A 23942-nucleotide genomic window follows, 5' to 3' on the forward strand; every position below is an offset into this window, starting at 1 on the left:
AATCGCAGCACATTCTGACGAGCGTAATAGAGCATGATGGATGAAATACCTTGAGTTGCAGAGACCACAGCACGAGGAGAAGATGGGGGTAGAGATCCTGGCACTCGGCCTGTGTCCACTCTTGATATAGTGTGGATGGGATGGCATCCGGTCGGGAGAAGATGGTTTCAAGAGGTCAACAAGGATGAAACGCTCCCCAATATCGTCAGAGATTTTGTAGCATCCTCATCATTTGTTTGGGAACCCAAATAAAATCATCTAAGACACCTGGGGCCTAACCCCTTGTTGAGCGTAGCGAATATAACACAATTGATACGGTAGCGGTCATCGTTTCAGACCATGATGAATGGTAGTGAAATAGTGGCGCGCCGCCGCCGTCACCGTCAAAGTAGTAATGGAACACCTCGACGTGACAGAGGCGCGTCCGACTACTAGGACGTTAGGGATCATGGTAAAAGGCTCACCGATTATCTAAGACGACTCCCGCTGTACCAGATACGGAACTAGACTCGCAACAGACTCGGAGCCAGGTCACCCATACGCAAGGTTTGGCCCAACCTGAGATGCAAGAAGCAATGATTGACCGCACTAGCATGGAGATACCTCTTTGGGTTTTAACCCTGGTTCGTCCTTGAAGCTGTAGAGAGACGTGACTGGAAACGTCAATGAGCCATCAATAAACCTTCCACAGTCTGTAGGAAACTGCCCACAGCGATGTTGATAATCCCTAGTGTTGATGATAACGTTGTGCGGAGCTAACTGCAAAGCTACCACGCGAGATTCCAATGCTCTCCGGAGATCATGGCATGTCCGTACACACGCTGTGCTGGCTTGATTGATGAGTAAATTGAATGGCGGTTCCAGCGCACTCCACCGACGCATCACTTTCGAACATTCTTCAGGGATACAAGAACTACAGTACATCAAACCAACACCGAACGCACATTACACTTGCTTGCCTACGATAGATTCAACAGAAACATCCGTTCGTCACGGACCGAGAAGAGTAGGATAAACTTGTGGCCGTCCATCTTCCGCTTGATCACAGCTTCCTTTACCTGGTGAGCATACACAGTGTGCTGGGCGGGGAAGTTCGCCAAGATGGCCTTCCACGCGTCTTCGTCCGTAATCCAACCAGTATTCTTAGTCATCTCCTCGAATACGGAAGGAGGGACATCCACTGCAAGTGTGGGCATCCCTGACATCGCAGCGTTCTTCACCTGCAAACTCGCATCGAACGCTACAGTGTCGTTGTCAGCATTTTCTACGCATTATAGGGACAATGACTAACCTCTGTCAAGGAACATCTGCTTGGTATGTTTGTTCTTCTTCTTTGTATCGCCCGGCAAAACAAGCTGCACGTCTGAGCCGCTCGTAGCCTCCCTTGAGGCGCTTACACACAACGGAGCTTCGGTGACAGTAGATACTCCAGAGATTGATAGATCGATTCGTTTCTGCTCCATGAGTTGCTGATATAAGAAGGGCACGAGCTCCTGCCGGGTTACTGTCCAGAGCACGGTCATTCACACACACTGCTGAACATTTGGAGATGCTCACCTTCATATTCGGTGCCCCTGAGAACGCTTTTGACCTTGAATGCCGTGAGATCTCGTCGTATAGCCCTCGGTCTTGGATAAACGATGAACCTGAGAAAGAAATGTGAACTGACTCCGGGTACAGAGACGTTTATCAACTCACAAGATGCCTTCACGGTAGCATATGTCGATGTGGCTCTCTTGCTCAATGTCGGGCAGACTCGACTCGTACATAACGTCTGAACTGATGTTATGCTGCCATAGCATCGCCGCCACCTCTAATCGTTCCGCTAGATATCCTGGCTGATATGAAACGACATATACGTCACAACGACGAGGACTCCAGAAGCCGAAGGAACGCTGCTCTCTGAGCAGAGTCTTGATGTACGCGCTCTGATAGGCAGCGAGGGCAAAGGTGATCTTCTCGAGTGAAATCTGGACAGCTACAGCACATATCCCGTCAGATTTCGGCTTCAGCGGAGCCAGACGCGCGATCAAATTGTCATATCTGCAATTCGGTCAGATAGATATCCGATAGTATGTTCAGTTTCAAACTCACCGGCCTCCCGCGGCAAGGATGTCTGAACGTTTGTTTCGGTTTACGACTTCAAAGCAGATGCCATCTTTGAAGTACGGGTTTCGGTTGCTTAGCATCAGAGGGTCGAAAAAGATAGGGCGCGTAACTCCGGCAGCGTTTGCGAACTGAATGGTGCTCTTCACCTCTTTGATGTAAGGTGTCAGCAAAGAAACCAAGGGAGGTGCGACCTTCTCCAGTCTGTTCATAATCGCATCGATATCCTGATCTATCCGCCGATGAGTACCGCGTTTGCCCAAAATGATAGCCGTCACTGACCAACTTCCGATAGGGTCTCGAGTTCATCAACGATGTTCCTTGCAATGCCTTTGCGGAGCAGTGACAAGCGTTTCTGAGCCTGGGAGGACTTGGTCTGGTTTAGCACTTCCGTTGCTGCTTCGCGATGTTCCGCAGGAATCCTATCCAGTGCTATCTCGAAGACTGAAGGCCATGAGAATATGACGGCAATCGACATGCAGTTGAACCTACTACGCGAGTGAGAGATGTGAATCTCATAGTATTGTCCTACATTAGCGAACTTATTGAGACACTCGTTCACAATGGAGATTCCTTCTGCCGCGGCCGCACTTGGTCCCATCAAGAGGTCAGGACTGATGATATCGAACACAGCTGCTTTGGCTACTCGAGGATGACCAGCGATGATGCTAAACGCACAATCAGAATGCAAAAAAAAATTGATGCAAACACGACGAATGAACGGACTTTGGTCGATAAATATCGCCAATATGGAAGCGCTTGATCCGCCTGGTATCCTGGCGAGCCGCCAGCCGGGCGAAGGGTAGGAGAGCATTGTTGGGTAACGACACAACTTCTCCATGCCTGTCGAGAAACACAGCTCGATTGCGCTCGTCTTCAGGATTAATCACTGGTATCAGTAACGGAGGTTCCATGCTAACAGCTCCGTGAAGGCGGAAGATCTCCACGAGGACGTCTACCACTTTGCCGTTGAGAGTAGCATGCTCTGGCAACTCGGCCGACGAGTCGTAGAGAAACCCTCGCGACGGCTTCATGGGTTGGTTGAAGAGTGAGGACAGGACAGACTGTAGGTAAGGGGAATCCTTCTTGGCTATGGAAAAAAATCAGTTTGGTTCGGTCAGTTGTCACAAGCTACTTACTCATCATCTTCAAAGCGCCCTTGAAGTATTCATCCTCCAGACGTGGTGGCAGAAGGGAACTCTGCGACAGTTCTAGCGCGCTTGGCCGGTCGTTTGGATTGTGTTGCAGCAACCAAGTGATAACTGAAAGCTGTCAGACAATGCAAACTCGAATAGCCATCAGATAACACACTCTGTCGTTGCCTAGCACGATTTGGATCCCAGCTAGGAGGAAAGAAAATGCCAGTTTTGCGCAGATCCTCCAGTACAGTGATACGCTCAGAGCCAGTAGTAAACATATAGTTCATCTCGAAAAAGACAATCTGCAGGGAACCGATAAGCGTCAGTAGAACCATCAACATACTCTTCTGGCCATCGTACCCCAAGACTGTACATATCTGCCTTGGTATGATCGCGAGGACCACCTCTTGATGACTGGACCTCAGGAGCGATATAGAGTCGTGTCCCAACATCTGTTGCAAAAGCTGTAAGAGTTGGAACATACTTGACAGTAAAACAACTTGCCAAGCGTCAATTCTGCATCATTCGCCGGGGACATCGTGACGTCGGAGGGGTCAACAGCCGCCAAGCTCGACGTCGCCAGTCCAAAATCTCCGACTGCGTCGGTCAGACAACTATTCTAATTCTCATCTGAGAAGTGAGCCATACCTTTGCAGTCGCCCTTGCCATCTGACTGCATTGTCAGTCATAGTCGGCCAGTGATAGACAAGTGAGCATACCAATGAAAATGTTCGTGAGCTTGATGTCGCGATGTAGCTGAAAATCGTTCCTTAATAGTAATAGTCAGAACGGGACGGTGCACATCCATACTCACAATACCCAGACTTGACATATGAACCAGCGCATCGACAATTTGCTGGAATAGTCGCCACGCTTCTTCTTCGGTGATCCCTTCGGCAATTCGCTGTCAACCCATGATTGAGATGTGAATCGCGACCGATGGTGAGCAAACTGACCTCCTTCAGCGTCTGGCGCTCGACAAACTCCTACAGATATTCGTGACGAACCTGATCATCGCGTGAATCAGCAGCAGCAGCTTACCATCTGGATATATAATGTCCTGGACACCGTTGGTGGTGGAGTCATCGGTCGCGAAGTGCTCTGAGGCGCAAACAAGCTGCCGAAGGCATCGTCGCTATCGGAGGCACTACCGGACGTGCCTTCACTCGTCTTCTCAATCGTAGCGCTGCCCGAACGCGTGAAATGGATACTCGGAAACGAGTGTCTACTGCCGGTATCAAGATCATCAAGGTCAATGCTAAAGGGGTCACCAGAGTCATCGCCTTTAGACTTCTCATCGGGCACCGATGTGTCTCCATCGGCAGTCTCAGTGGAATCATCCGAATCTGAAGATGCCGCCGTAGATGCCGGTTCTGACGTCTCCACCCACGTTGTGTAATAACGGACAATAAACCGATGGTTAAGGCGACTTAAAGCGTTGACTTCTCGAAAGATTCTGCTGTCGCTCTGCATGGCCCGCAGCTTAATTTTCTTGACTTAAGATAATGTTAGCTTCAATGATCACAGATCGTTTAAAATTAATCGCACCTGCATAGATCCTATTGTCAATCTTGTTCCGGGCCTTGACAACAGAGCCGAAAGCGCCACGACCCTGTACGTTGCTCAGTCCATCTCTACATGGAGCTAGTCAGTTCGCCTTACCAGAAGTTCGAGCTCCTCCCAATCCTCCTTCCATCTGCTGGCATGTCGAGCCCTTGGGGGAGGAGCACGGAAGTAGTCGGTATCCGGAGAGCCATTGAAAGGCTGCGTCGTCGGCGTTTTCGGTCCCGGCGTGCGTTGGTTACCTAAATCGAGAGCTCAGAGCCCTCTGAGGAATACGTCAGGTATCGCAACTGTACCTAGAATGGATATCGCTGGAGTGCGAGTGTGTACAGGTGATCTCGGCCTTCCTTGTAGCTCGCTGAGGAGACTGAGGCACGAGACGGGATGTTTCTTGTTCTGAACTAGCATACTCATGACTTGCTGCTGCATCGTCGGCGAGATAGTTGCTGGGTGTGGTAGCAATATGAGTCAACGCACCGTTTACGATCGACACTGGAATGCATCACGTACAATTGCGCAAAGCAGCGTAAACGTCGGGGAAGCGCTCTAGAACATCTCGCCCCATGAGCATCTGAAGGAGCACAATGCCCACCGCATGGATGTCTCGACTCCTCGTGTACACCAGGGGGGATTCGATGGCATCGAGCGGTAGCCTAAGGGGAAATGTCATGCCTAGGTGACCAGTGAAAGATCGTTGCATTTTGTACATACCATCCCTCAGGTATCGGCGGTTCGTCCACTCTCGGATCCATGTTGAAACCGAACGGATTCGAGCGGTGGAGGTCAAGCAGACGGACGTGGTATCCGACTCGAAATAATTTCAAGACCTTCGAAGCACCGCCTTCCTCGCGTTGAGACAAACCGATGCATTTCGCCGACAGGCCTGTGAGAAATTAAAAAGATCAGTGCAAGCAAGGAACGCACCACTGGGAAGAGTGACCTCGATGCACAAGGTCATTTGAGTGCACGACCTGAAGCGCGGACAGTATCTGGACCAAGTAATCCTGCAATTGTGATTGAGTGCTCAGCAGCGATGAACCTGCGCCAGAAGCAGACGTACGGCAGCACGGTCCTCGCGCATCCAGTCGCAATCCTCAAGCACATCGTGCATCGTAACTGCTGGCCGCTGCTCCGACAACAGGAGCAGGCGCGGAGAGACGCTCGAGTTTGGCTTGGTCAACTTCACCGCGATTACTGCTAGCAAGTTTCGGTGTCGCAGCACGGTCAGACGCTGTATCTCACTCTCGAGCTGCTTCAATTTCTTCCGGCCTGAAGGCGCAGCAATTAGCAGAACACCATGACATAATCAGTTGATGCCCCTACCCTGGCTGGTGGTGTAATACTGCGAATGGAACGTGATGGACAGCAGCTCTAACGGGACCGTTTCATGCATGTTGTCACAGACAGGCTCCGCTTGGTATATCGTGCCCAGGCAATCTATCCACATGCTATCGGTCGATTATCACGCTCCTACATGAAAAAACCATAGGTACCTGGCTGAGGGTGGAATAGCTTGACCTTGCTGAATCGCACACCTCGCCATTCGAGCTCTTGCGCAAACGAATCGCTCAGCGTCGTGTCCTCCGAGATGTCCGTCTCGATACTATCCGAAACCGCGCGCTTGCGAGCCCGCTCCACCCGTTCACGCTCGAGCTGCTGGCGTATTACATCGGCACGGATCTGCTCTTCGAGCTCTTGCGCTAGCGCTGCAGCACGTTCTTCTTCTTGCTCCGCTTCCTCTTCCTCTCGCTGTCTCTTTGCCTGAAGACACAATGGATCAGCCGGCCCATGTGAATAGAAACTACGCAACCCACTCGCTCTTCCTCATACGCACGCTTGTTCATCTCGGTGGCTAACGACCCGACAACCTCGACGGGCGGTGACACGTTGCTCGTGATCCACTCTTGTGCGAAGGTGACAATCTGGAAGACCATCTCGGAGCCTCTGTTCCGCTGCGCTTCTGCGTGGATTGCACTAGATAGTCTGGTAATTTCAGGGCCTTTTAGCCCCTGGATGGGTTGCTGTATTGTAAACGTAGGGCATGCTATCGTAGGGTATGTCTTGGGAAATCTGAATGCGAATAGATCAGAATCGGCATAATGCGAACAAGCCTGGAGTCAGAAAAAGCTGTAGCCGGACTGATAGGAGGTCCCAACGTCACCCTCGACTAGACAGCAAGCGACGAGCAAATCAACGCGATCCAAGCAGTAAACATCTTCTTACAATCCTCTTGTTGCGTTGTACCTATCTCAAGCAGAAATGATGACGTTTAGCGTCAGTAGAGCACGCGCCCCGGAGTCAACTGTCAGGAGCAGGGCTCAGGCCCCCCTTAAAGAAGACGCTTCTCCACTCGGCGTCACTATACGGTTGTATTGCTCATAATGCATAGCAAATTGTAGGCATAGATGTTGTGCATTTTGAGCAGTTCAACTATGTCAAGGTTAAAGGGATGAGTTGATACTCTATACCCATATGCGTCAATTGCCATGCGTTTCGATGGACGTCAGCCACGTGAACACCTGTGTCGTCGAGAGAGCGTCATGGTTTCATCTCAATATGCCCGTTTCGAGTTCAGAAGATGAGTCGCCAATCAGAGCGATGCGGAGGTTACTGCACGTTTCGCTGTGGCTGCCCGACGGGTAGAACAGACATCAAGATAGGGACCGACGAGCAAGTAGATCGGAAGCTGTGGGCCATGAACATCCTCGTGGCCAGAGCGATCTGCGCCGATCCCTTTCGCAACAGGCAAGTTGTCTGTGAAAAGTGCCGCCGTTGTAGTGAACAGAGAGACGCGCACTCACTTCGTATGCAAATGAAAATATATCTTGTCGGCATACTCGGGGTCAGAATGTGTGACTTTGATGATGAATTCTGGCAATCGAGGTGCTCCCTAAGACATATTACATTAGCTCGAGGGTAAAGAACTCAATTTGACACGTACCTTCCAAACCTTTGGAGGGGGGCACTCAACAAAATCTTCGGCATATATACTCTGCATCCACCACCATTATTATATGGATTGGCACCTCCATAAACGTCCTTCATACCTTGAGCGCAGTGATCTCCAGCTCCTGGCGTTCGTCCGTAGATTCCATGATGGTGATAACCAACAAGTAGTCGACTTGTTGCTTGAGGAGGGGAGGGCCCAGCGGACCTCGGCAGCTCAAGCCTGCATCGCTCGTGTTCTGCTCAGTGTTCGAGGTGGAGGTAGAAATTCAGAACAGAGATAAGTCAAGCAGAGTCATGCAGCTGCTGCAGTGGCAACGCGACACCATGTTCACCCGTTTTGGTATGTGTGACGGTGTGACTGTCACGCCATTGTAGATCGTTGGGCTACTCCCATTTCGGCACCCGCTTTCTCAGTAATGAGCAACCTATTGTTGGTTTTCTTGTATCCTCAATTGTACGTCGCCCAGAGAGGCGAAGATTAAGATGCTAAACTTAGGCGAGGAAGTACCAAATTGAGGTCACGGGACCGCGTTGAGCCATCGGACGCGCGTTGACGCCGCAACTCACTACCATGCGACCACTCACTTGCATTCTCTCGTCCCGGGCACTCCTTTTTATGTCCTGAATACATATCTTGGTCGAGGAGAAGAGTTGCCAGAAACGAGAGCGTCTACAGACGGCCCGAAGTCGATCCGACCCGCTTCTGAGTTGCTCATCATCAGGCGACCTGGTCAACTGCGCACTACTGAGCTAACATCGCAATGAAACATTCGGATCTAGCTGACGCGTCTCACCACGACGACGATAGGCCGTTTCGGAACTTCATCTTCTCTGTCTCGTTATCGTGCCCTCAGCACGTCTAAAGAAAGCTCGAGTGCTTTGACAGCTATTCGTGTATTGTTCCGAGGAATATCACTTGCTGAGCGGCATGTTAGTGGTGTTTCCCAAAGTCTGCATAGTTGAAGTCCGGTACGTATGATTTACTTCTTTTCGTAGAAGTATCGGCCGCTGACATTTACAGCTCACACTGATGGCTCGTCATATTCAAAGTGGGATATAACTATATACTAGACCCAGGCCGTGTCAGGACTGCAAGAGGGTGAGAACTACACTAAGAGTAGCAGCGGAGAGCAACAATCTGACATCCATGGCGCGTCAATTCATCGTAAACTCGATGGACCGTCCAAAGCACTCACAGAATATTGACATTCAGGGTGCAATACCTTTGCCAGTACCCTTGCTGGCGCTAGTTGTATCATGTCTGGTCGTAGCCGTAGTTCCAGTGGTGCCAGCAGTGGCACCAGTGTTCGTTGCATCGGTGCTACGAGTGAACGGCGGCGGCGGAACCATCTTCGTGTCTGTCGCATTATCGAAGACTGCCTTGGGATCGCCCCTCAACTCTGCCAAGCCCTCTTGCGTCTCCTGTCTGCCACTTTCTGTTTCCGCATGGTGTCCATCGGAGCCGGTCATCGAGTCGACAAAATCCATCATGCTGCCTCGGAGATAGTCACCGGCACCTGCCAGTGGGAATCGAAACATAAGTAAATGAAGTTGCGATCGTCTCTATCCTCTATCATTTGTGCGTGCCTTCAACGACGTGCCATGCGCCCCTGCAGAGGAATTTATTAGCATCTGCTCTGACATAGCGCATGAATGCGCATTCACTTCACTTTCTCGCCCAAACTGCTGCCAAGACTGTCGCCACTAGTGTTCGACATGGCGGGTGTGCGATGCACTCAAGACCGTATGTTTGTGAATGCTCTGTTGAACGAGCGAGTTAACCCATTCACGAATATATACGCAGCACTAACTCCAGGCCGCCCGCTCGATTGAGGGCATGTTACCTTGTGACAGCCCGTGACGGACTCTGTCATGTAGCAGCACGTCACGGCACCGCAGGGATTTCGAGGCATAACCTCTGTACTCCTAGTTGAGGATCCAAGATATCCACGAGTCAACACATTTGCACCTGAAGTCGTATCCGTAAGGTTTACACGCGAGCGAAGCTACGTGCCGTTCAAGTTTCCCCAGTCGGCTATCATTCATAATCCACGCCTTCTGCTGCTCATCAGTATGTCATTTGGGCCCATCACTCTATGCACCAACTGAACAAACACGATCAAGTACAGACGGTCCGGAATCGATCGGACCCGCTTCAGAGTCGCTCATCGTCGGGCGACCTGGTCAACTGCGCATTACTGAGTGAACATCGCAATGACGCATTCGGATCCAGCTGAAGAAAGCTCGAGTACTTTGACAGCTATTCGTGTGTCGGTCCGGGAAATATCAGATACATGGCTCGGTACCAACCATCTAGCCGCTCCGCTGAGCTTCACGCATCTTACTGAGCGGCATTTCAGTGGCTAGAGTTACCTGTTTTCCAAACCCTGCATAGTTCAGGTACGTATGATTTACATGTTCGTTCAAGTATCGGCCGCTGACGGTTACACTTCACACTGATAGCTCGTCATATTTAAGATGGCATATAATTATACACTAGACCCAGGCCGTGTCACGACCGCAAGAGGGTGAGGACTACACCTAGAGTATCAGCGAAGAGCGACACTCTGATATCCACGACGCGTCAATTCATCGTGAGCTCGGTGGACCGTCCAAAACACTCACAAATATTGACATTCACGGAGCAATGCGTCTGTCATTATCCGTGGTGGTACTGGTTGTATGACTGGTCGTAGTCGTAGTGCCCGGGGAACCAGTGTGCGTTGCATCGGTGCTACGAGCGGGCAGCGGCGGCGCAGCCGTCGTCGTGTCTGTCGTCCGGGTGCCATCAGTGGAGATTGCCTGGTGACCGCCCCTCATCTGTGCCACGCCCTCTTCCGTCTTCTGGTGGCCAATATCCGTTTCTGCATGGTGTGCGTGTCTATCGGTACCGGTCGCCGTGTCGGCAAAATCCATCATGCCGCCCCGAAGAGAGTCGCCGGCACCTGTCAGTGGGAAGCGAAAGGTTAGCAAATGATGTTGCGACAATCTCAATCATTTATGCGTGCCTTCAAACGTGTTCCATGCGCCCCTGTAGAGGGATTTATAAGTATCTCCTCTGACACCGCTGATGGACTCTGCGCACTCACTTCACTTTAGTGCCCCAGCTGCTGCCAGGATTGTTGCTGCTAGGATTGCTGCTGATAGTATTGTTGCTGCTAGTGTTCGACATGCTGAGTGTGTACGATGCAAGTTGTGCGTATGTTTGTGACGTTAAAAGGAGCGAGTTTGCGAATATATATGTGCAGCACTAGCTCCAGGTCCTCCATGACGTATTTCCAGGAATGATCACGTGCGATGATACGTTGTGACAGCGACTGTGACGGGTTCTGTTACGGAAGGGCATGTCACGCACACAAATTGATACCGTGCAAACGGTATCAATGTATCAGTTGTTGTGCTCCTCTATAAAATCCAGATATCCACGGCTCAACACGAAGTTTGCGTCTGAGATCGCATCCGTAAGGCTCACACACGCGCGAAGCTGCGTGCCGCTCAAGTTTCCCCAGTCGGCTTTCATTCATAATTTACGGCACCTGCTGCTCATCGGTATGTCATTTGGACTTATCACTCTATATACCAACTGAACAAACACGATCAACTATTATTCACAGTGTAAATCCTCTTGCAAGCCATTCGAGTTCAAGCGAAGACCCTGAATGGCCATACTCGTTCCTCCGACATCGTATCTCCCACCTATAAGCAAGATCCAGCATCACTCAGCTGAGGATCTCATCAGAGCCGTCCATTATCTGCGACTAATCTATAACCCAGAAGTCCGTGGCATTCGTCGCATCGACAGCAAACACAAACACGCCTCCAAGACCGCATCACCTCCCTCTCAAGACAGCGAAGATCCCGGCCTCGATGTCCTCCGTCCGGATGTCTTCGAACGTTCGTATGCCATCCGGTGGCTCACTGCGCTCATCACTAAGGCCGATCAACTTCCTAGCTATTCCGACGAGTCTGACCCTTCCACGGTAGCAGCGCAAGAAGCGCTCATCCAAGATGCTGCTTCCCTGCTTGCCATCTGCGCAGGGGCGGCCTCCGCCGGGACCGTCACGCGCGTGTTCCGCTTCCAGTATTCCGACGTGCCCGTCGAGGTTCAGCTGACGGACGTGCCGCTCGAGAACCAGGATTACGCGAGCGTAGGCGCGCAGACATGGGGCAGCGCGTGTCTGCTCGCAGAGACAATGGTCGACCGTCCGGAGCTCTTCGGGCTCGACATGCATAGGAACGGCCTGCGGGCGTTGGAACTCGGAGCCGGGACGGGCTTGGTTAGTCTGACTCTCGCGAGACTGCTCGAAGCGCGGGCGAATCCGGGATACTCGGTCGTCGCGACGGATTTATATCCCACCGTGCTGGCTAACCTGCGTAACAACTGCGAAATAAATTTCCCACAAGCATGCCCCATTCCGCTCTGCACGCACTTCCTCGACTGGTCGAGATTTTCTTCGGAAAACAACAACCCTTCGCCGCCGTTTGACCAACCATTTGACCTCATCTTGGGTGCAGATATCGTTTACGAAATTGAACACGCTCGGTGGATTAAAGGGTGTGTGCAGAAGCTCCTCCGAAAGCCCTCGTCAGACCACTCTGTCGCCCAAGCGCCGCCTGCACACTTCCACCTCGTCATCCCCCTTCGACCGACTCACGTCTTGGAATCCAGCGCTATCGAGGAGATCTTCCCACTGGCTGGAGCACACGCGGACCGCTTGGATGATATACAGCCTGCCTTGTGCGTTCTGTCCAAGGAGGTCATCGTATGCGAGGCGAATGAGGCTGTGAGGTCACGGCATAGCGAAGACGAGGTGGAATATGCCCATTATATTATAGGGTGGTCATCATGACTGCTGTGCCTCATTACGCTTCCTTTGGATCGCTCCATGACTAGACCCGGGGACTGCGGTCTGTGATGCATCGCGGATGGATTAGACTGGGTTACTTCGCTTGAAGTTGTTTCTGAGTTACTTACACTATAGATGTTCATTAACTGAAATTTCGTTCTTCAAGTGCTCGCAACGGGCTCTGTATCAAACTGCTTCGCATCTTGACAACGGATATCGCTCTTGATAAATATCACACCATAAACATATCGTTTCTCAACCGTACTCCACCGGCCTCACTAGATTAATGCAATCGGTCAATGCTATCAGGATTTTACGTACGTATCCTTGGCCTGGGCAGACTGGTCAGCCATCACCCCAAGACACGAGAGCCGCTGGACGGAACGCCTGTGCGAGGACCACTGTTAGAGTGGTCTGCAGGAAGGCTGTCCGATCCCCGCGGCCAAACGTATTCCTGGTCCTACTGCCCTGCATGGAATGCGCGATCATTCCTGCCTCTCTAAGCACTCGCGCCTGCCAGTACACCACCCTGAGATGGATACTCGCCCTCGAGCTCTCCCTGAGGCGTCATTCCTCCCGTGCCGCCTCCCATTTCCGAATTGATCGCGCGGAACCCCCCCTGCTACCCTGCTTCGCACATACGTTCCCGTGCTCACTGCTGCATCCGGCTCGAGGCAGACAGTGTCAGTGTTTCTTCCAGTGAGACGAGACATTCCTTGTTGTGCCTGCATTTTGCCGTACCGAGAGACGGGATGGTTCCAACGATGCCGTCAAGCGTGTCGAGGAAGTCGCCGCGGAACTTCCCGCCCAGTCCTCTGCAACGACAATGTCAGTGAAGACCTTGACGGTCAGTCTAAGCCGTCGCTCGCCATGGATTGATCTGTTCAGTTTCTTTAGTGAACGAGCAGATAAGACTAGTCGAAATCGTGGGGTGCTACATGCCGGCCCTCCAACTCTTATCTTTCAACAAATGGCGTTGCGTTCTGAAGATCAACGTGCCGGACGTAATAGTTCCATGCTGTCCCACCAGCAGGTTGATACCGAATAAACTCCAGTGTGCTCGGATTCATCGCTGCACGGCTACGTCCAACCTAAGCAAGCCCATTTATCGGGAGAATTGTGGACTAATGCTAGCTCGCCTACTCGCATCAATCGAGCTCGTAGTGTCCAGGTTTCCATTTGTGTCCATATCGTCCGGGAAATCGATCAAAGTGTTGGACATTTGTCGGACTCGAGTTATGAAACCTCACACTGTGATGCATTTGAACGATTCCGCGCGGGAGCTTCGAGGGATGTACGTGCTGTCATATAGCGGCATCTGATATGATGCATCGACGCGAGTTTAGAGGAGAAGGAGAAGACAAGTTTGCCATTTTACAGGTAATATGCATATTGGCGTCGTGAAAATGGAAAACTGAAACCGCTTTCTCTGAACGACCTGACCTGGCGATTCCTATCCCAATCTGCGACGCATTATTTCTTAACGTGCCTTCGGATATTTCCATGAGCTGACGATTGCTCGTGCAAGGGTCAGCCACCTACAGAGATCGCATTTCCGAAGTATTCAGAATGGTCAAATGTAGGTCATCGGTTTAAACGTCAGTCTCCAATGTCATATTTATTCGCATCTCAACATCAATATACACGTTTTTGTTTGTCGATGTACCTACAAAAATACCGAGAGAGACTCAATACATAGAACAACCAGCTCCAAGATCGGATCGCTGAAACTGCATAAATCTCAAAATACGTGGAAGCATACTTGTTGGATGACTATACGATCGGGTACTACACCACGTTTGCATTGCCTTGGCTGAAAGTGAAGGGCAATGCGAAGACTTGGACAGTTTAAACATCCAACTTGACGAGGTGTCAGCATGGCTCAACTGCGCCCTTATGATTCAGAGGTCACCCACCATATTGTCGCGAATGGGTGCGGATGCTTTGTATTCATTTAGGTCCCGTAAGCCCTCGTTCTGTTCACTACTTCATTTCGCCCTCAGCATTTTTACCGATTATATACAGGAAGGTGCACTTACACAGTTTCAAGGCGTGATGAAGCATGCGGTATATGGATTGCCTGCCGTGTCGATTCTGTGACGCCCTTGTACTCATCCGACGAATGGTCCTGCGGGTTCCTTAGGTCTGAGAGCACAATTGTATCCTGCACATTGACGTGAGACTTCCGGAGGACACTGCGAGCATTCATCCTGAAGAATGCAGCAATAGCAAATCAGCGCAGGCTCCGCGTGTACTGTCTGGTCACCGATGAGTTCTGTCAATGGAGACATACATAGCCATATACATGTTCACGTATACTGCACAGAAGAAAGATTGATGATACACTGACGAAAGATAGCATAGACGTGTGAACTCACATTTCGTGAGCATTAGCAAGACGCTATTGTCGTAGCTCTTTGGAAGAGTAATTTTCTATACCGGTTGTCATGGCCGGTCGCTTGAACAACGTGTAATCCGACGCACCAGGATGATAGTGATAAGAGAAAACAGCCTAAGGCAATACATTAGCAAGCGTTCTCAACAGAATGCTCAACAGCTTTCACCAAGTCAGCATGCCAGAGTTGACGGTGAAAAACACCATGGCAATGACTCGCGAATTCGTGCTGGGATGAAGATAGCCAGATCAGTGCCTATGAGCACACAGCAGCAATTGTAATCTTACCCCTTATATGCAGTTCGACAACGCAACAGCAAGTAACATAGGGAGGCCGCTACTAAGGTGTCCAGCACCATGCTTGCCCCTAGAGGAAAGTAGTTGACAAACTACTCTGACAGTCAAATTCAAGATACGCTGATAGGCTCGACGGACGTACAACATCATTAATCAAATCGGGGGTGGCAGCGTCCTTGTTGAAACTATCAACGAAGACGTTAGGTGCAGATCAGTATTATATGAGTATTCCACCAACATACACGCGATACAGAACGACTGAGACAGATAAATGAGTAATAGAATCATTGGGCAACCAGACTCGGCAACTGACCTATGCTCCCACCTACATCGAGTATTGATGGTCAGCGAATTTTGATGTTACAGGCGCGTCCAATTAACGGGAGCTTAGAGCTACCTACCGGCTACGCCAGCCAAGATAACACTCTGGTGGACAATGGACATTATGACTGAGTAATGATAAGTCAGAGGAGGAGACAGCCACGCACGAGGAAAACGGGTAAAACTCTTTTATATGGGCCATCACGGTGCACTTTGTCACTTACTGGGAAATTGACGGCGAGCCCAAACATATATTGTCAGTCTTCATTAGGTGATTAAGCATAGAAACGTGCATACACCTCCAGATTCTTTCAATGTACAAGCTGCACATAACAGCTTGACTTAGTACTAACAGAAGGTGAGTTGATGACTAGCTCACGCATGAACCGATACTATAAGCGCCATCTGGAGAATTGTCAAACAGAGTTATGCGAATATATGTTTGCGTAAAATACCTCAATAAGGCCTTGTGCCTGATAAAGTCAAGCGTTATCAGCTACATGTACCTGCAGTGCACGGCTACATAAAGGCTTACCTTGACGCTCCACGATACCGTCAGTAAGCCAAACGGATTGGCGAAATCGGTGATATTATAAATGTACGCTATATCAAAGCAAAATAGCAGATGCAGAACATCTAGAAGCCTATGAGCAGTTAGCTCTGAATCTCCCTCAAATTGGAAGATGATGTAGACATACCACAGCCATACAACTCCAACTTTGGCTGAGAGTGGATCGCGGGGATACCACATAAAATATATCACAACCTGTACGTTGGCCATTCCTACAAGGCTGTGATCCATGTCAGATATCAAACAGTATAAGCTGGTTTGCAAACGCCGCACATGGCCGAAAGGAAGACTGTCACGAGAGTACTTCCAATATTGCCGCTATATTCGCCCATGGTGTTCAAATATTGCACTAGGTCCAGGAGGCAAATCACGAATCAACCGGTACTCTTAGAAATTTATTCTGTCTGCTTGCCTTTATACGGTTTTCTCCAGAAGAACTGACCTAACAAATCAATGTACAGCCCACCGGAACAAGATGAACACTCAATGTGTGGTGCTGCAAACGATCATCGGACTCGAGTCTTGACATCTAAATGTTGGCGTTGAAACTTTACGTGTATCGCACCACCTGCTTCTTCGATATGTGGCGCAATTGGAATAGAAACTAAAGTTCATCACGATCGTGATGTGATTATTCCCGCCATCTCCTTGAGCGGTAATTCTGAACTGGCGTGCATTGAATATCAATAAAAGAAGTCCTGGCCTGTTCACCTGTAGCATGGGGTATACACTACTCTGCGCTCGGATACCGTCACACTCAAAGCGAACAAATTGTGAGGATATCACCGAAGATAAGGTCATCAAGCGAAACTTCAAATAGAAAATAAATAAAGTTATTCTTACGAGATTGTTACGTCCATTAACCCCCACCCCCGGGGGGTGATAGAGCAAGTGAGAGCTGGAAAACGCCCTTGAGCTACATCTGACAAAGCACGGCCATATTCATTGAATCATGCAAGTCGAACTCGCCCACTGTGGTAGGTTCAGCCTCTTGGCATCGAGACGGCACAGCTACGAGCGCAATTAAGCGACACATGGCATGAGGAATCTTGAAACATACGATATATGAATGGAAGCACCGATGCATATCGCGAAGTACATCAACAGATGTTCCAAATGCCATATTGCACGACAGATGTGTTCCTGGATGCTGTATTGATATGAACGATACTGATCAGTCATCCGGTACGATTAATAGACAAAGGCCTGAAACAGTCGTCAGCTGGAAAAGCAGTAAGTGCCATCAAGGGACGAAGTGGCCAGACCGCAGCAGTAGCGCAGACTGCTATTACTCCTACGTGATATTGGTGATACATCGTATCCTTATTCCGCAGGACGGTGCAGTCGATGGGGTTAAGTCACGCGCACATCATGGATCATCAACCATCATAGAAGTAGTATGACATGAAGTCAGGAGGAAGGAAGGGACGTTTGGTAGCTTATGTATTTCAAAGTTGACGGCGCGAAGACCGTGACGGTGCAAAGTGGGAGTTAGAACAAGAGAAGACGATACAGTCAGCGCCTTGCAACTCGCGCATCTCATATCAATCGTTGCCGGTTGATCGCTGAGATATTCTGTGATAGAAATAAAGCCCTCTGTCTGAAACGGTGTTGGAAAGCACACGAGGCAGCCACATCTAACAAAGGCGAGATGAACAGAGGGGAGGCACGGAATCGAGCATGATGGGCAGCATCATACCAGAAGAATAACCAATAGGAGAAATGCAGCTGCAAGGCACAACGTTTGAATCGGCACAGATGCCGGAAAATCTGATTAATATTGGTTCTGCTCGACAGTAGAGAGAGGATGAAGACGGGACGCCACCGACCAAGCGCGGAGACGGAGCTTCATTTGAATCGGAGTTCAAATGATGACGCCTCCCTCATCGCGTGTTGCCTTCGTCGTCGTCTACACCAGTCCTCGAGAACACCGCCAACTATGGTAAGCTATATGTCGCTGGATGACTGCTGCACGATGCACACGGATGTCTCTATCGTGGAATGTCAGGGTTGTATCATGCATGGGGGATGGATAGTGCGTGTCTCATCCAGATGTACGGTGCGAAGATTGTCTGACCTCTTTGCGCCTGCAGCACCCAGCGCATTCCATCAGCGTCGACCTCGCTGAGCTCGAAGTGTAGAGCGATGAAGTATCAATAACAGTCACGCTGGGCTCGTGTTCTGATCGCCATTCGTGGTGGTCAGACATGAGCGTTAGAGCTCCGAGTGCATCGTGCAACGATCTGCTCTCTATGCAGATCTGCAGAATGCTGATGTTACTCGTCTCAATGACCAGCCTAAGGCCAAAGGATCCGGCAAGAAGCCCGCCCCCGCTCCCGGCGGCAGCAAGGTGACCAAGACCCAGAAGAACCCTCTCTTCGAGGCTCGCCCGAAGAACTTTGGCATTGGTCAGTATCTTGCGGGATTACTACGTTCGTTGGCTCATTGGTTCTCAGGCCAGGACATCCAGCCCAAGACTGACCTGACACGCTTCGTCAAGTGGCCCGAATACGTCCGCCTCCAGCGCCAGAAGGTCATCCTCAACCAGCGCCTGAAGGTCCCCCCTGCCATTGCCCAGTTCTCGCACACACTGGACAAGAACACTGCCGCGCAGCTGTTCAAGCTGCTGAATAAGTATGTGTATTCCGTATCGTTCACCAACGTCTCGCTCTAATCCGTATCACAATAGGTACCGCCCTGAGACGAAGCAGGAGAAGAAAGCTCGTCTCGATGCCGCTGCCAAGGCCACTGCTGAGGAGAAGGAGGCTCAGGCTAAGGATTCCAAGAAGCCATTCTTCGTCAAGTACGGCCTCAACCACTGTGTTGCTCTCATTGAAGCGAAGAAGGCTTCGCTCGTCATCATTGCCCATGATGTCGACCCTATTGAGCTCGTCATCTTCATCCCTGCGCTCTGCCGCAAGATGGGAGTTCCTTATGTCATCGTGAAGGGCAAGGCTCGCCTCGGTACGGTCGTCCACAAGAAAACCGCGGCTATTCTCACCCTCCAGGATGTCAAGAGTGAGGATACACGCGAGCTTGCCACTCTCGTTAGTGCCGCGAAGGCAAATTTGTGAGTCCTCATCCCATTTGCAGTGGTTGGTATCAGCTGACTTCGTTGAATACAGCTCTGACAAGTATGAGGAGCAGCGCCGCCAATGGGGTGGAGGCATCCGTGGCAAGAAGTCGGCTCAGATGTTCCGCAAGCGTGCGAAGGCCGCTGGCCAGACTATCACTGAGGCCAGTGCTCAGAAGCTCTAAGTCTCCTTGCTGTCTTGGGCTGTTGGGCATTGCTGGAAGGATGGCTGCTAAAAGACGAAGCCTTCGTGCTTGCCGGTGCACTGTCGGACTATGCTACTGCTGCGTGTTGTATGACACATATGATGGAGATGCACAATATCATGCGACGTTGTACTGTGCTCATGAAAGGATCGGGCATCAGAGAATACAGTTAGCAAGTGGCCAGGGTCTATATATCTCACTCGTCGTTCCCTCGCGAAAATATGCGCATCAGATCATGTCATGTTGTCGACCAGGGACCATAGGGACACTACATGAATGTTCTAAACTTTCGTGAGAATTTCTGACTCAGCAACTAGAACTAATGCTGTCAGCGAATATCTCCACCTAACCTGCCCCCTTACTCTAACTTCACAATTCTTTCAGCGACTCGATCACTCCAGCCATGGAACTTTGGTTCCAACGCCCTCCCCAGCCCATCCGTCGTTCAGACCTCCGAGTACGAGGAGTCGCCCAGTTAACGCTATCACGCGAGGTACGTTTGGAGTTGATGAAAGACTCCTGAACGACGGTGAGGTGCTGTTGTGCTTGCGCGGGGCTTCGCGGACGAAGCGAGCGCTTCACCCAGTATGGCGCGCGGGGCGATCGCACGTCTTGGATTGATGGCGAGACGGGCGGAGACGGTAATGGGCCTGTAGGAGCTGGGAACGGCGGCAGGGGGAACTCGAGCGGACGCGTACCGAACTCCGTGCGGAAGCGAGACATGAGCTTCGCATCTGCGCCGACGATGGACTGTCTCGCACGCGCGATGGAGCGTTTGCGCTCGAGCTTGCCTGGGCTGTGCTGGGGCGCGATGATGGGGACGTCGAAGTGGATATCGCGATCAGCAGATGCCTCGGAGTAGATTGAGGGCGAGATGAGATATTCCGGGATCGTGAAGGCACTCATAATCGTTGTGGGACGAGCGGGATATGAGGGAGACTGGAGAGGCCGAAGTCCTGCGCTACGCCGCGGACTTGCGATCTCCGACGCATCGTCGAGCGAATATAAGCCTTCCACAGAGCGGCTCCTACGTTTCCCGCTGTAAATCCCCCGGCTCACCCTCCAGCTCGTGCCATCGCCGCCATTGGCACTCAGCAAAGCGCCTCCATTCAGGACTTCTCGCTGTGCGGCGGATCGCTTGTTTGAGAAATTCGCGTCATCAAAGGAATGCAAGTGGTACAAATCAAGAAAAGATGTGATTTGTTCCGCGTTCTCCTCTACTTGGCCGAAGGAAGGATATACCAGCTCCTGCGGGACGCTGATGGTGGCGTACAGTGCCAGCCTCTCCAGCTTCTCGAGTTTTGCAAGTTTGCCCTCTTCCACCTTCGCTACAGTGATTGGCGACAGAGATAGATGGGGCGAGAACGGTGACAGACCCGGAATACCTGTTGTGCTACAAATGGAAGCCTTTAAGCCAGAATAAGTCGTTAATCTTCGGAGGAACTCACCTGAGCACACTATACCGGAGAGGCGAAAGTGGCATAGCCTCCGTTCGCGGGGCTTCGGCAATCGGCAGTGCCGTGGGGACATGTTTTCTGCGAATCTGCTGGCTCGTCGCTCGCCTGTTCGCGGTAGTCGTGACCGGACTATCGATGCTTGTCTCATTCGCCGGAATTCTATACCTAAGCACAGGAGACTCCACCATCTCTCGGGGGGCAGGGGATTTGGGCACAACCGAGTGGAAGAAGGCCGCAGGGGACATCAGAGACTTTCCAGTGCCGACCGGCGGGCCATGAGAGGCGAAAATCGTAGAAGACGGAATCGCTGAAAAAGTCGTGCCGCTCGTCGGAGACTGGATATCGATGACGGGCGTCGCACCAAGCACTCTGCTAACTTTCTGGCTGGACTTGATCAGTCGTACACGCTTCTCCGGCTCGAGCTTGAGCAGTGCAGGAGAGAGCGGCGATGCAGCAGTGCTCCGTCCGAGCATGCCAGCGGTCCTGTGGAGCATCGTAAAGGGTCGTGAGGTTGGGCGTGAAAGCGAAAGGATGCGTGATGGGTCGTAGAGTGGACCAGCCACCTAGGGAGGATTATGGACGCAGAGTGTACTGTACCTCGTCGCCAGGACCGAGAGAAGTGGTCCATGGTGGAGCGATGGCTATATGTGTACGTTACGCATGCACTGCCTGCGTAGTGAACCGTGCTTTGGTACATAGCCTCAGCGCCCCGTCCATCAGATTCTCGCCATCGGACATCAACCGGAAAGTGATGCGACTGTCGCACCATGTTCCATGAGCGAGACAGACTTTGTATCCAGGTACCATTCTGCAAATGCATTCCGTAAGCCGTAGTATTCCGTGCCCTACTTGGAGAGTCTCGCGGCACACTTGACGTGGCCATGGCGCGGCTGCAGAGCGATTCCATTCAGTTGGGGAACAATTTCGTCCTCGAGCACGTGGCCGCTTTGATGGACATTTTAGCGCCTTTGCAACCATGGGAATGTCGATGTCGTCAAGGCAAGGAGTGCGGTACCGCGCTCAAGACAACAGAAGTAGACTTTGTCATCGATTGCCATGAACAACGCATCACAGTTATATGACGATGACAGTTGGTCGCTCGTCTACCGAGTTGGCATGCCCAGTGGTGTTGATCAACAAATATCCATTGGCCACGTATGCAGCGATCAGATGTTTAACATTTGACGAGCTCAGCGTCAGGCGAGGTGCGCTTCGATCGCCAGCAGGACCTCGTTAAGGCTTTTGATGAGAGCGAATTCTCGACGGTCCCGTTGAATGAAATCATCGTAGCATTTCTGGACACGTTCCTTGACGAAGCTCCATGGAGGCCTCAGTTCGGGAGGTGCAGGCTTCCAGTGTCCTGCTGCAACTGTACTCTGCGTCCGGTCGGTCAAGCACCTCATGCGATAGTTATCGGACGGGGTTCTCACCTCGTTGGAATTATACGTTGCTATTTGTAACGCATGAAGGACCATCTTCCAAAACGTTACCCAGCTTGTGAATCCGGTCCATTAGGTGTAGTCTAAAGCATATAACGGACGACTCACTTCCATCCTGCATCCTTCTCAACTACATCCTGCACGATCTGCACCCACTCCTGCTGCCAATCGTCATCCTCAGGTGCATTTTCGGAGAGCATGTCCTTCACATCTTCCAATGCATGTTCGACCTCGAGTACCTTGGCGCACATTGATTCATATAGAGAAGGGAGGTTTACGGAGTTGCACCAATTGTGGTTAATGGATATGCAAGCTGTCAGGTTTTCGACCTGCGATGCGTTCGCTAAATTTAAGTGTGATACAAAAGCCAAGACTGAATACCTGATGGTACCACCCGCTTGGGCTATACGTGACAGACACATGATCAACAAGGTTCATGTCGATGATGCATTCTGGTAGGTGCTCACATGAAAATCGTGTCTCCTTCCTTCTGTTCAACTACAATGGGCTTCGCCTTCACAAATTCGGGAACTTCCATTGGATCCACATCCCTCACGTCGAAGGCTGTCTCTAAATGCTCTTCGCGTCCTTTCCTGAATAGATATGACGTCTGTTCAGGCGGAAAGAGCCACCAGCGCTTTCTCCCGCAGACATTCGTTGACCAGGAGTACGACGAGTAGACGTCCCGATGCAGCGGTGTGAACGTGCCTGCAGCACCGACATAGACAAAGCGAAAGTCATCATCTGTGCAGGCCGAGTAGTAGTCGTTCATCCAATCGTCCTGGAAGATCTCAGGTGTCGAGTAGAACTCTTCCGATCCCAAAACTGCTCGCGCAAGATGCCAGTCCTTGACATAAAGCGAATCCCCTTTCCCAGCTTTCCATAATGCAACTACATCACGTAGAAGCATTGTCTGCCGCTTTTGGTCGCTGAATTCGCGAGTGGAACAATCCGCCACAGTAACGGTCTGTTGGCCGTAATTCTTGGACAGATAGTCCCAATTGATCCGCTGGCCGGGTAGCACCCATTCCTTGAAGGCAGGCCATGAAGACACAAGTTCGGAGCCAATGATAACTGGATTGTTTGGAATGAGGTAGGAAACCAGAAACTCTTCATATTTGGGAGGTGTCGCGAGATATGAGCAGACGTTTTCGCCGTCCATCAATGTTACAAGAAACGGCGGTTGCAAGTTGCGACAGAGAACTTGAGATAGAAATTTTGCATGCTAACCGGTAAACGTTTGCAGCGCAGAGGATGAAGCTTATGGGACGAGGCAGAAAACTTTAAAGCCCGGTGTGCGAAGCGTTCGAGACAACGTTCACCCTGGATGTTGACTCTCATTGACGCGCGAACACGCGAACGCAAATAATACAGAATCTGTGTTTAGGCATCCGAATCTCCTACAAGCTCCATGCCAGCAAAAATCTCAATCCAATCATCCAAACGCTCTTGGATGAATGTGTCCAGATCCCACGGACCCGATGTGTGAAGGATCTCAGGAACTCCTGGGTCCGCTCTCGCCTATCCCGTCAGGGATCTCTAGCTTAAGTGGAGGAGTAAAGACCAACTCGAAACTGAG

The 23942-nt window shown here is 51.0% G+C and overlaps 9 protein-coding genes across 9 annotated transcripts; 2 read left to right on the forward strand and 7 right to left on the reverse strand.

The window, feature by feature from the left end:
* Positions 1 to 830: 830 nt before the first annotated feature.
* On the reverse strand, positions 831 to 8034 carry LAESUDRAFT_725817 (Serine/threonine-protein kinase). Its single transcript, XM_040908896.1, has 30 exons — positions 7856 to 8034; positions 7750 to 7800; positions 7610 to 7698; positions 6623 to 6878; positions 6302 to 6569; positions 6132 to 6245; positions 5869 to 6077; positions 5749 to 5812; positions 5520 to 5691; positions 5319 to 5461; positions 5105 to 5254; positions 4908 to 5050; positions 4794 to 4857; positions 4287 to 4741; positions 4202 to 4231; positions 4060 to 4149; positions 3965 to 4001; positions 3894 to 3914; positions 3750 to 3842; positions 3606 to 3697; positions 3418 to 3547; positions 3246 to 3368; positions 2833 to 3196; positions 2599 to 2774; positions 2389 to 2550; positions 2095 to 2338; positions 1699 to 2043; positions 1558 to 1646; positions 1292 to 1504; positions 831 to 1240 (listed from the first exon to the last, which is right to left on the reverse strand). The coding sequence occupies exons 1-30, from the start codon at positions 7901 to 7903 to the stop codon at positions 960 to 962; spliced, it is 4716 nt and encodes a 1571-aa protein (XP_040764461.1). The 5' UTR covers positions 7904 to 8034; the 3' UTR covers positions 831 to 959.
* A 743-nt stretch (positions 8035 to 8777) lies between these two features.
* LAESUDRAFT_749927 (uncharacterized protein) lies at positions 8778 to 9548 on the reverse strand. The gene is made up of 4 exons (XM_040911587.1): positions 9423 to 9548; positions 9345 to 9367; positions 8954 to 9274; positions 8778 to 8895 (listed from the first exon to the last, which is right to left on the reverse strand). The coding sequence occupies exons 1-3, from the start codon at positions 9473 to 9475 to the stop codon at positions 8967 to 8969; spliced, it is 384 nt and encodes a 127-aa protein (XP_040764462.1). The 5' UTR covers positions 9476 to 9548; the 3' UTR covers positions 8778 to 8895; positions 8954 to 8966.
* Positions 9549 to 10122: 574 nt separating this feature from the next.
* LAESUDRAFT_749928 (uncharacterized protein) lies at positions 10123 to 10975 on the reverse strand. Its single transcript, XM_040911588.1, has 4 exons — positions 10847 to 10975; positions 10766 to 10788; positions 10383 to 10702; positions 10123 to 10324 (listed from the first exon to the last, which is right to left on the reverse strand). The coding sequence occupies exons 1-3, from the start codon at positions 10927 to 10929 to the stop codon at positions 10395 to 10397; spliced, it is 414 nt and encodes a 137-aa protein (XP_040764463.1). The 5' UTR covers positions 10930 to 10975; the 3' UTR covers positions 10123 to 10324; positions 10383 to 10394.
* Positions 10976 to 11132: 157 nt separating this feature from the next.
* On the forward strand, positions 11133 to 12607 carry LAESUDRAFT_743286 (uncharacterized protein; the record flags this gene model as incomplete). The annotated part of the gene is made up of 2 exons (XM_040911253.1): positions 11133 to 11306; positions 11372 to 12607. Exon 2 carries the CDS (start codon positions 11417 to 11419, stop codon positions 12605 to 12607), a length of 1191 nt encoding a protein of 396 aa, XP_040764464.1. The 5' UTR covers positions 11133 to 11306; positions 11372 to 11416.
* A 1601-nt stretch (positions 12608 to 14208) lies between these two features.
* On the reverse strand, positions 14209 to 16681 carry LAESUDRAFT_812674 (uncharacterized protein). Its single transcript, XM_040914430.1, has 19 exons — positions 16462 to 16681; positions 16316 to 16408; positions 16153 to 16261; positions 16073 to 16090; positions 15997 to 16022; positions 15915 to 15940; positions 15785 to 15840; positions 15698 to 15722; positions 15610 to 15621; positions 15539 to 15554; positions 15439 to 15481; positions 15288 to 15388; positions 15169 to 15228; positions 15089 to 15116; positions 14983 to 15037; positions 14898 to 14922; positions 14644 to 14814; positions 14521 to 14590; positions 14209 to 14464 (listed from the first exon to the last, which is right to left on the reverse strand). The coding sequence occupies exons 1-19, from the start codon at positions 16518 to 16520 to the stop codon at positions 14453 to 14455; spliced, it is 1005 nt and encodes a 334-aa protein (XP_040764465.1). The 5' UTR covers positions 16521 to 16681; the 3' UTR covers positions 14209 to 14452.
* A 1482-nt stretch (positions 16682 to 18163) lies between these two features.
* Positions 18164 to 19446, forward strand: LAESUDRAFT_759219 (L30e-like protein; the record flags this gene model as incomplete). Its single annotated transcript, XM_040912564.1, has 6 exons — positions 18164 to 18223; positions 18282 to 18323; positions 18407 to 18596; positions 18645 to 18822; positions 18878 to 19258; positions 19314 to 19446. 6 exons carry the CDS (start codon positions 18164 to 18166, stop codon positions 19444 to 19446), a joined length of 984 nt encoding a protein of 327 aa, XP_040764466.1.
* Positions 19447 to 19656: 210 nt separating this feature from the next.
* LAESUDRAFT_150199 (uncharacterized protein) lies at positions 19657 to 21195 on the reverse strand. Its single transcript, XM_040901360.1, has one exon. It carries the CDS (start codon positions 21070 to 21072, stop codon positions 19837 to 19839), a length of 1236 nt encoding a protein of 411 aa, XP_040764467.1. The 5' UTR covers positions 21073 to 21195; the 3' UTR covers positions 19657 to 19836.
* LAESUDRAFT_150200 (uncharacterized protein) lies at positions 21196 to 21976 on the reverse strand. Its single transcript, XM_040901361.1, has one exon. It carries the CDS (start codon positions 21829 to 21831, stop codon positions 21319 to 21321), a length of 513 nt encoding a protein of 170 aa, XP_040764468.1. The 5' UTR covers positions 21832 to 21976; the 3' UTR covers positions 21196 to 21318.
* Positions 21977 to 22120: 144 nt separating this feature from the next.
* LAESUDRAFT_759221 (Clavaminate synthase-like protein) lies at positions 22121 to 23525 on the reverse strand (the record flags this gene model as incomplete). Its single annotated transcript, XM_040912565.1, has 5 exons — positions 22121 to 22300; positions 22355 to 22418; positions 22472 to 22692; positions 22745 to 22766; positions 22831 to 23525. 5 exons carry the CDS (start codon positions 23523 to 23525, stop codon positions 22121 to 22123), a joined length of 1182 nt encoding a protein of 393 aa, XP_040764469.1.
* Between the last annotated feature and the right edge of the window lie 417 nt (positions 23526 to 23942).

Source organism: Laetiporus sulphureus (genome assembly GCF_001632365.1).
Source record: "Laetiporus sulphureus 93-53 unplaced genomic scaffold LAESUscaffold_19, whole genome shotgun sequence".
NCBI lineage: Eukaryota > Fungi > Basidiomycota > Agaricomycetes > Polyporales > Laetiporaceae > Laetiporus > Laetiporus sulphureus.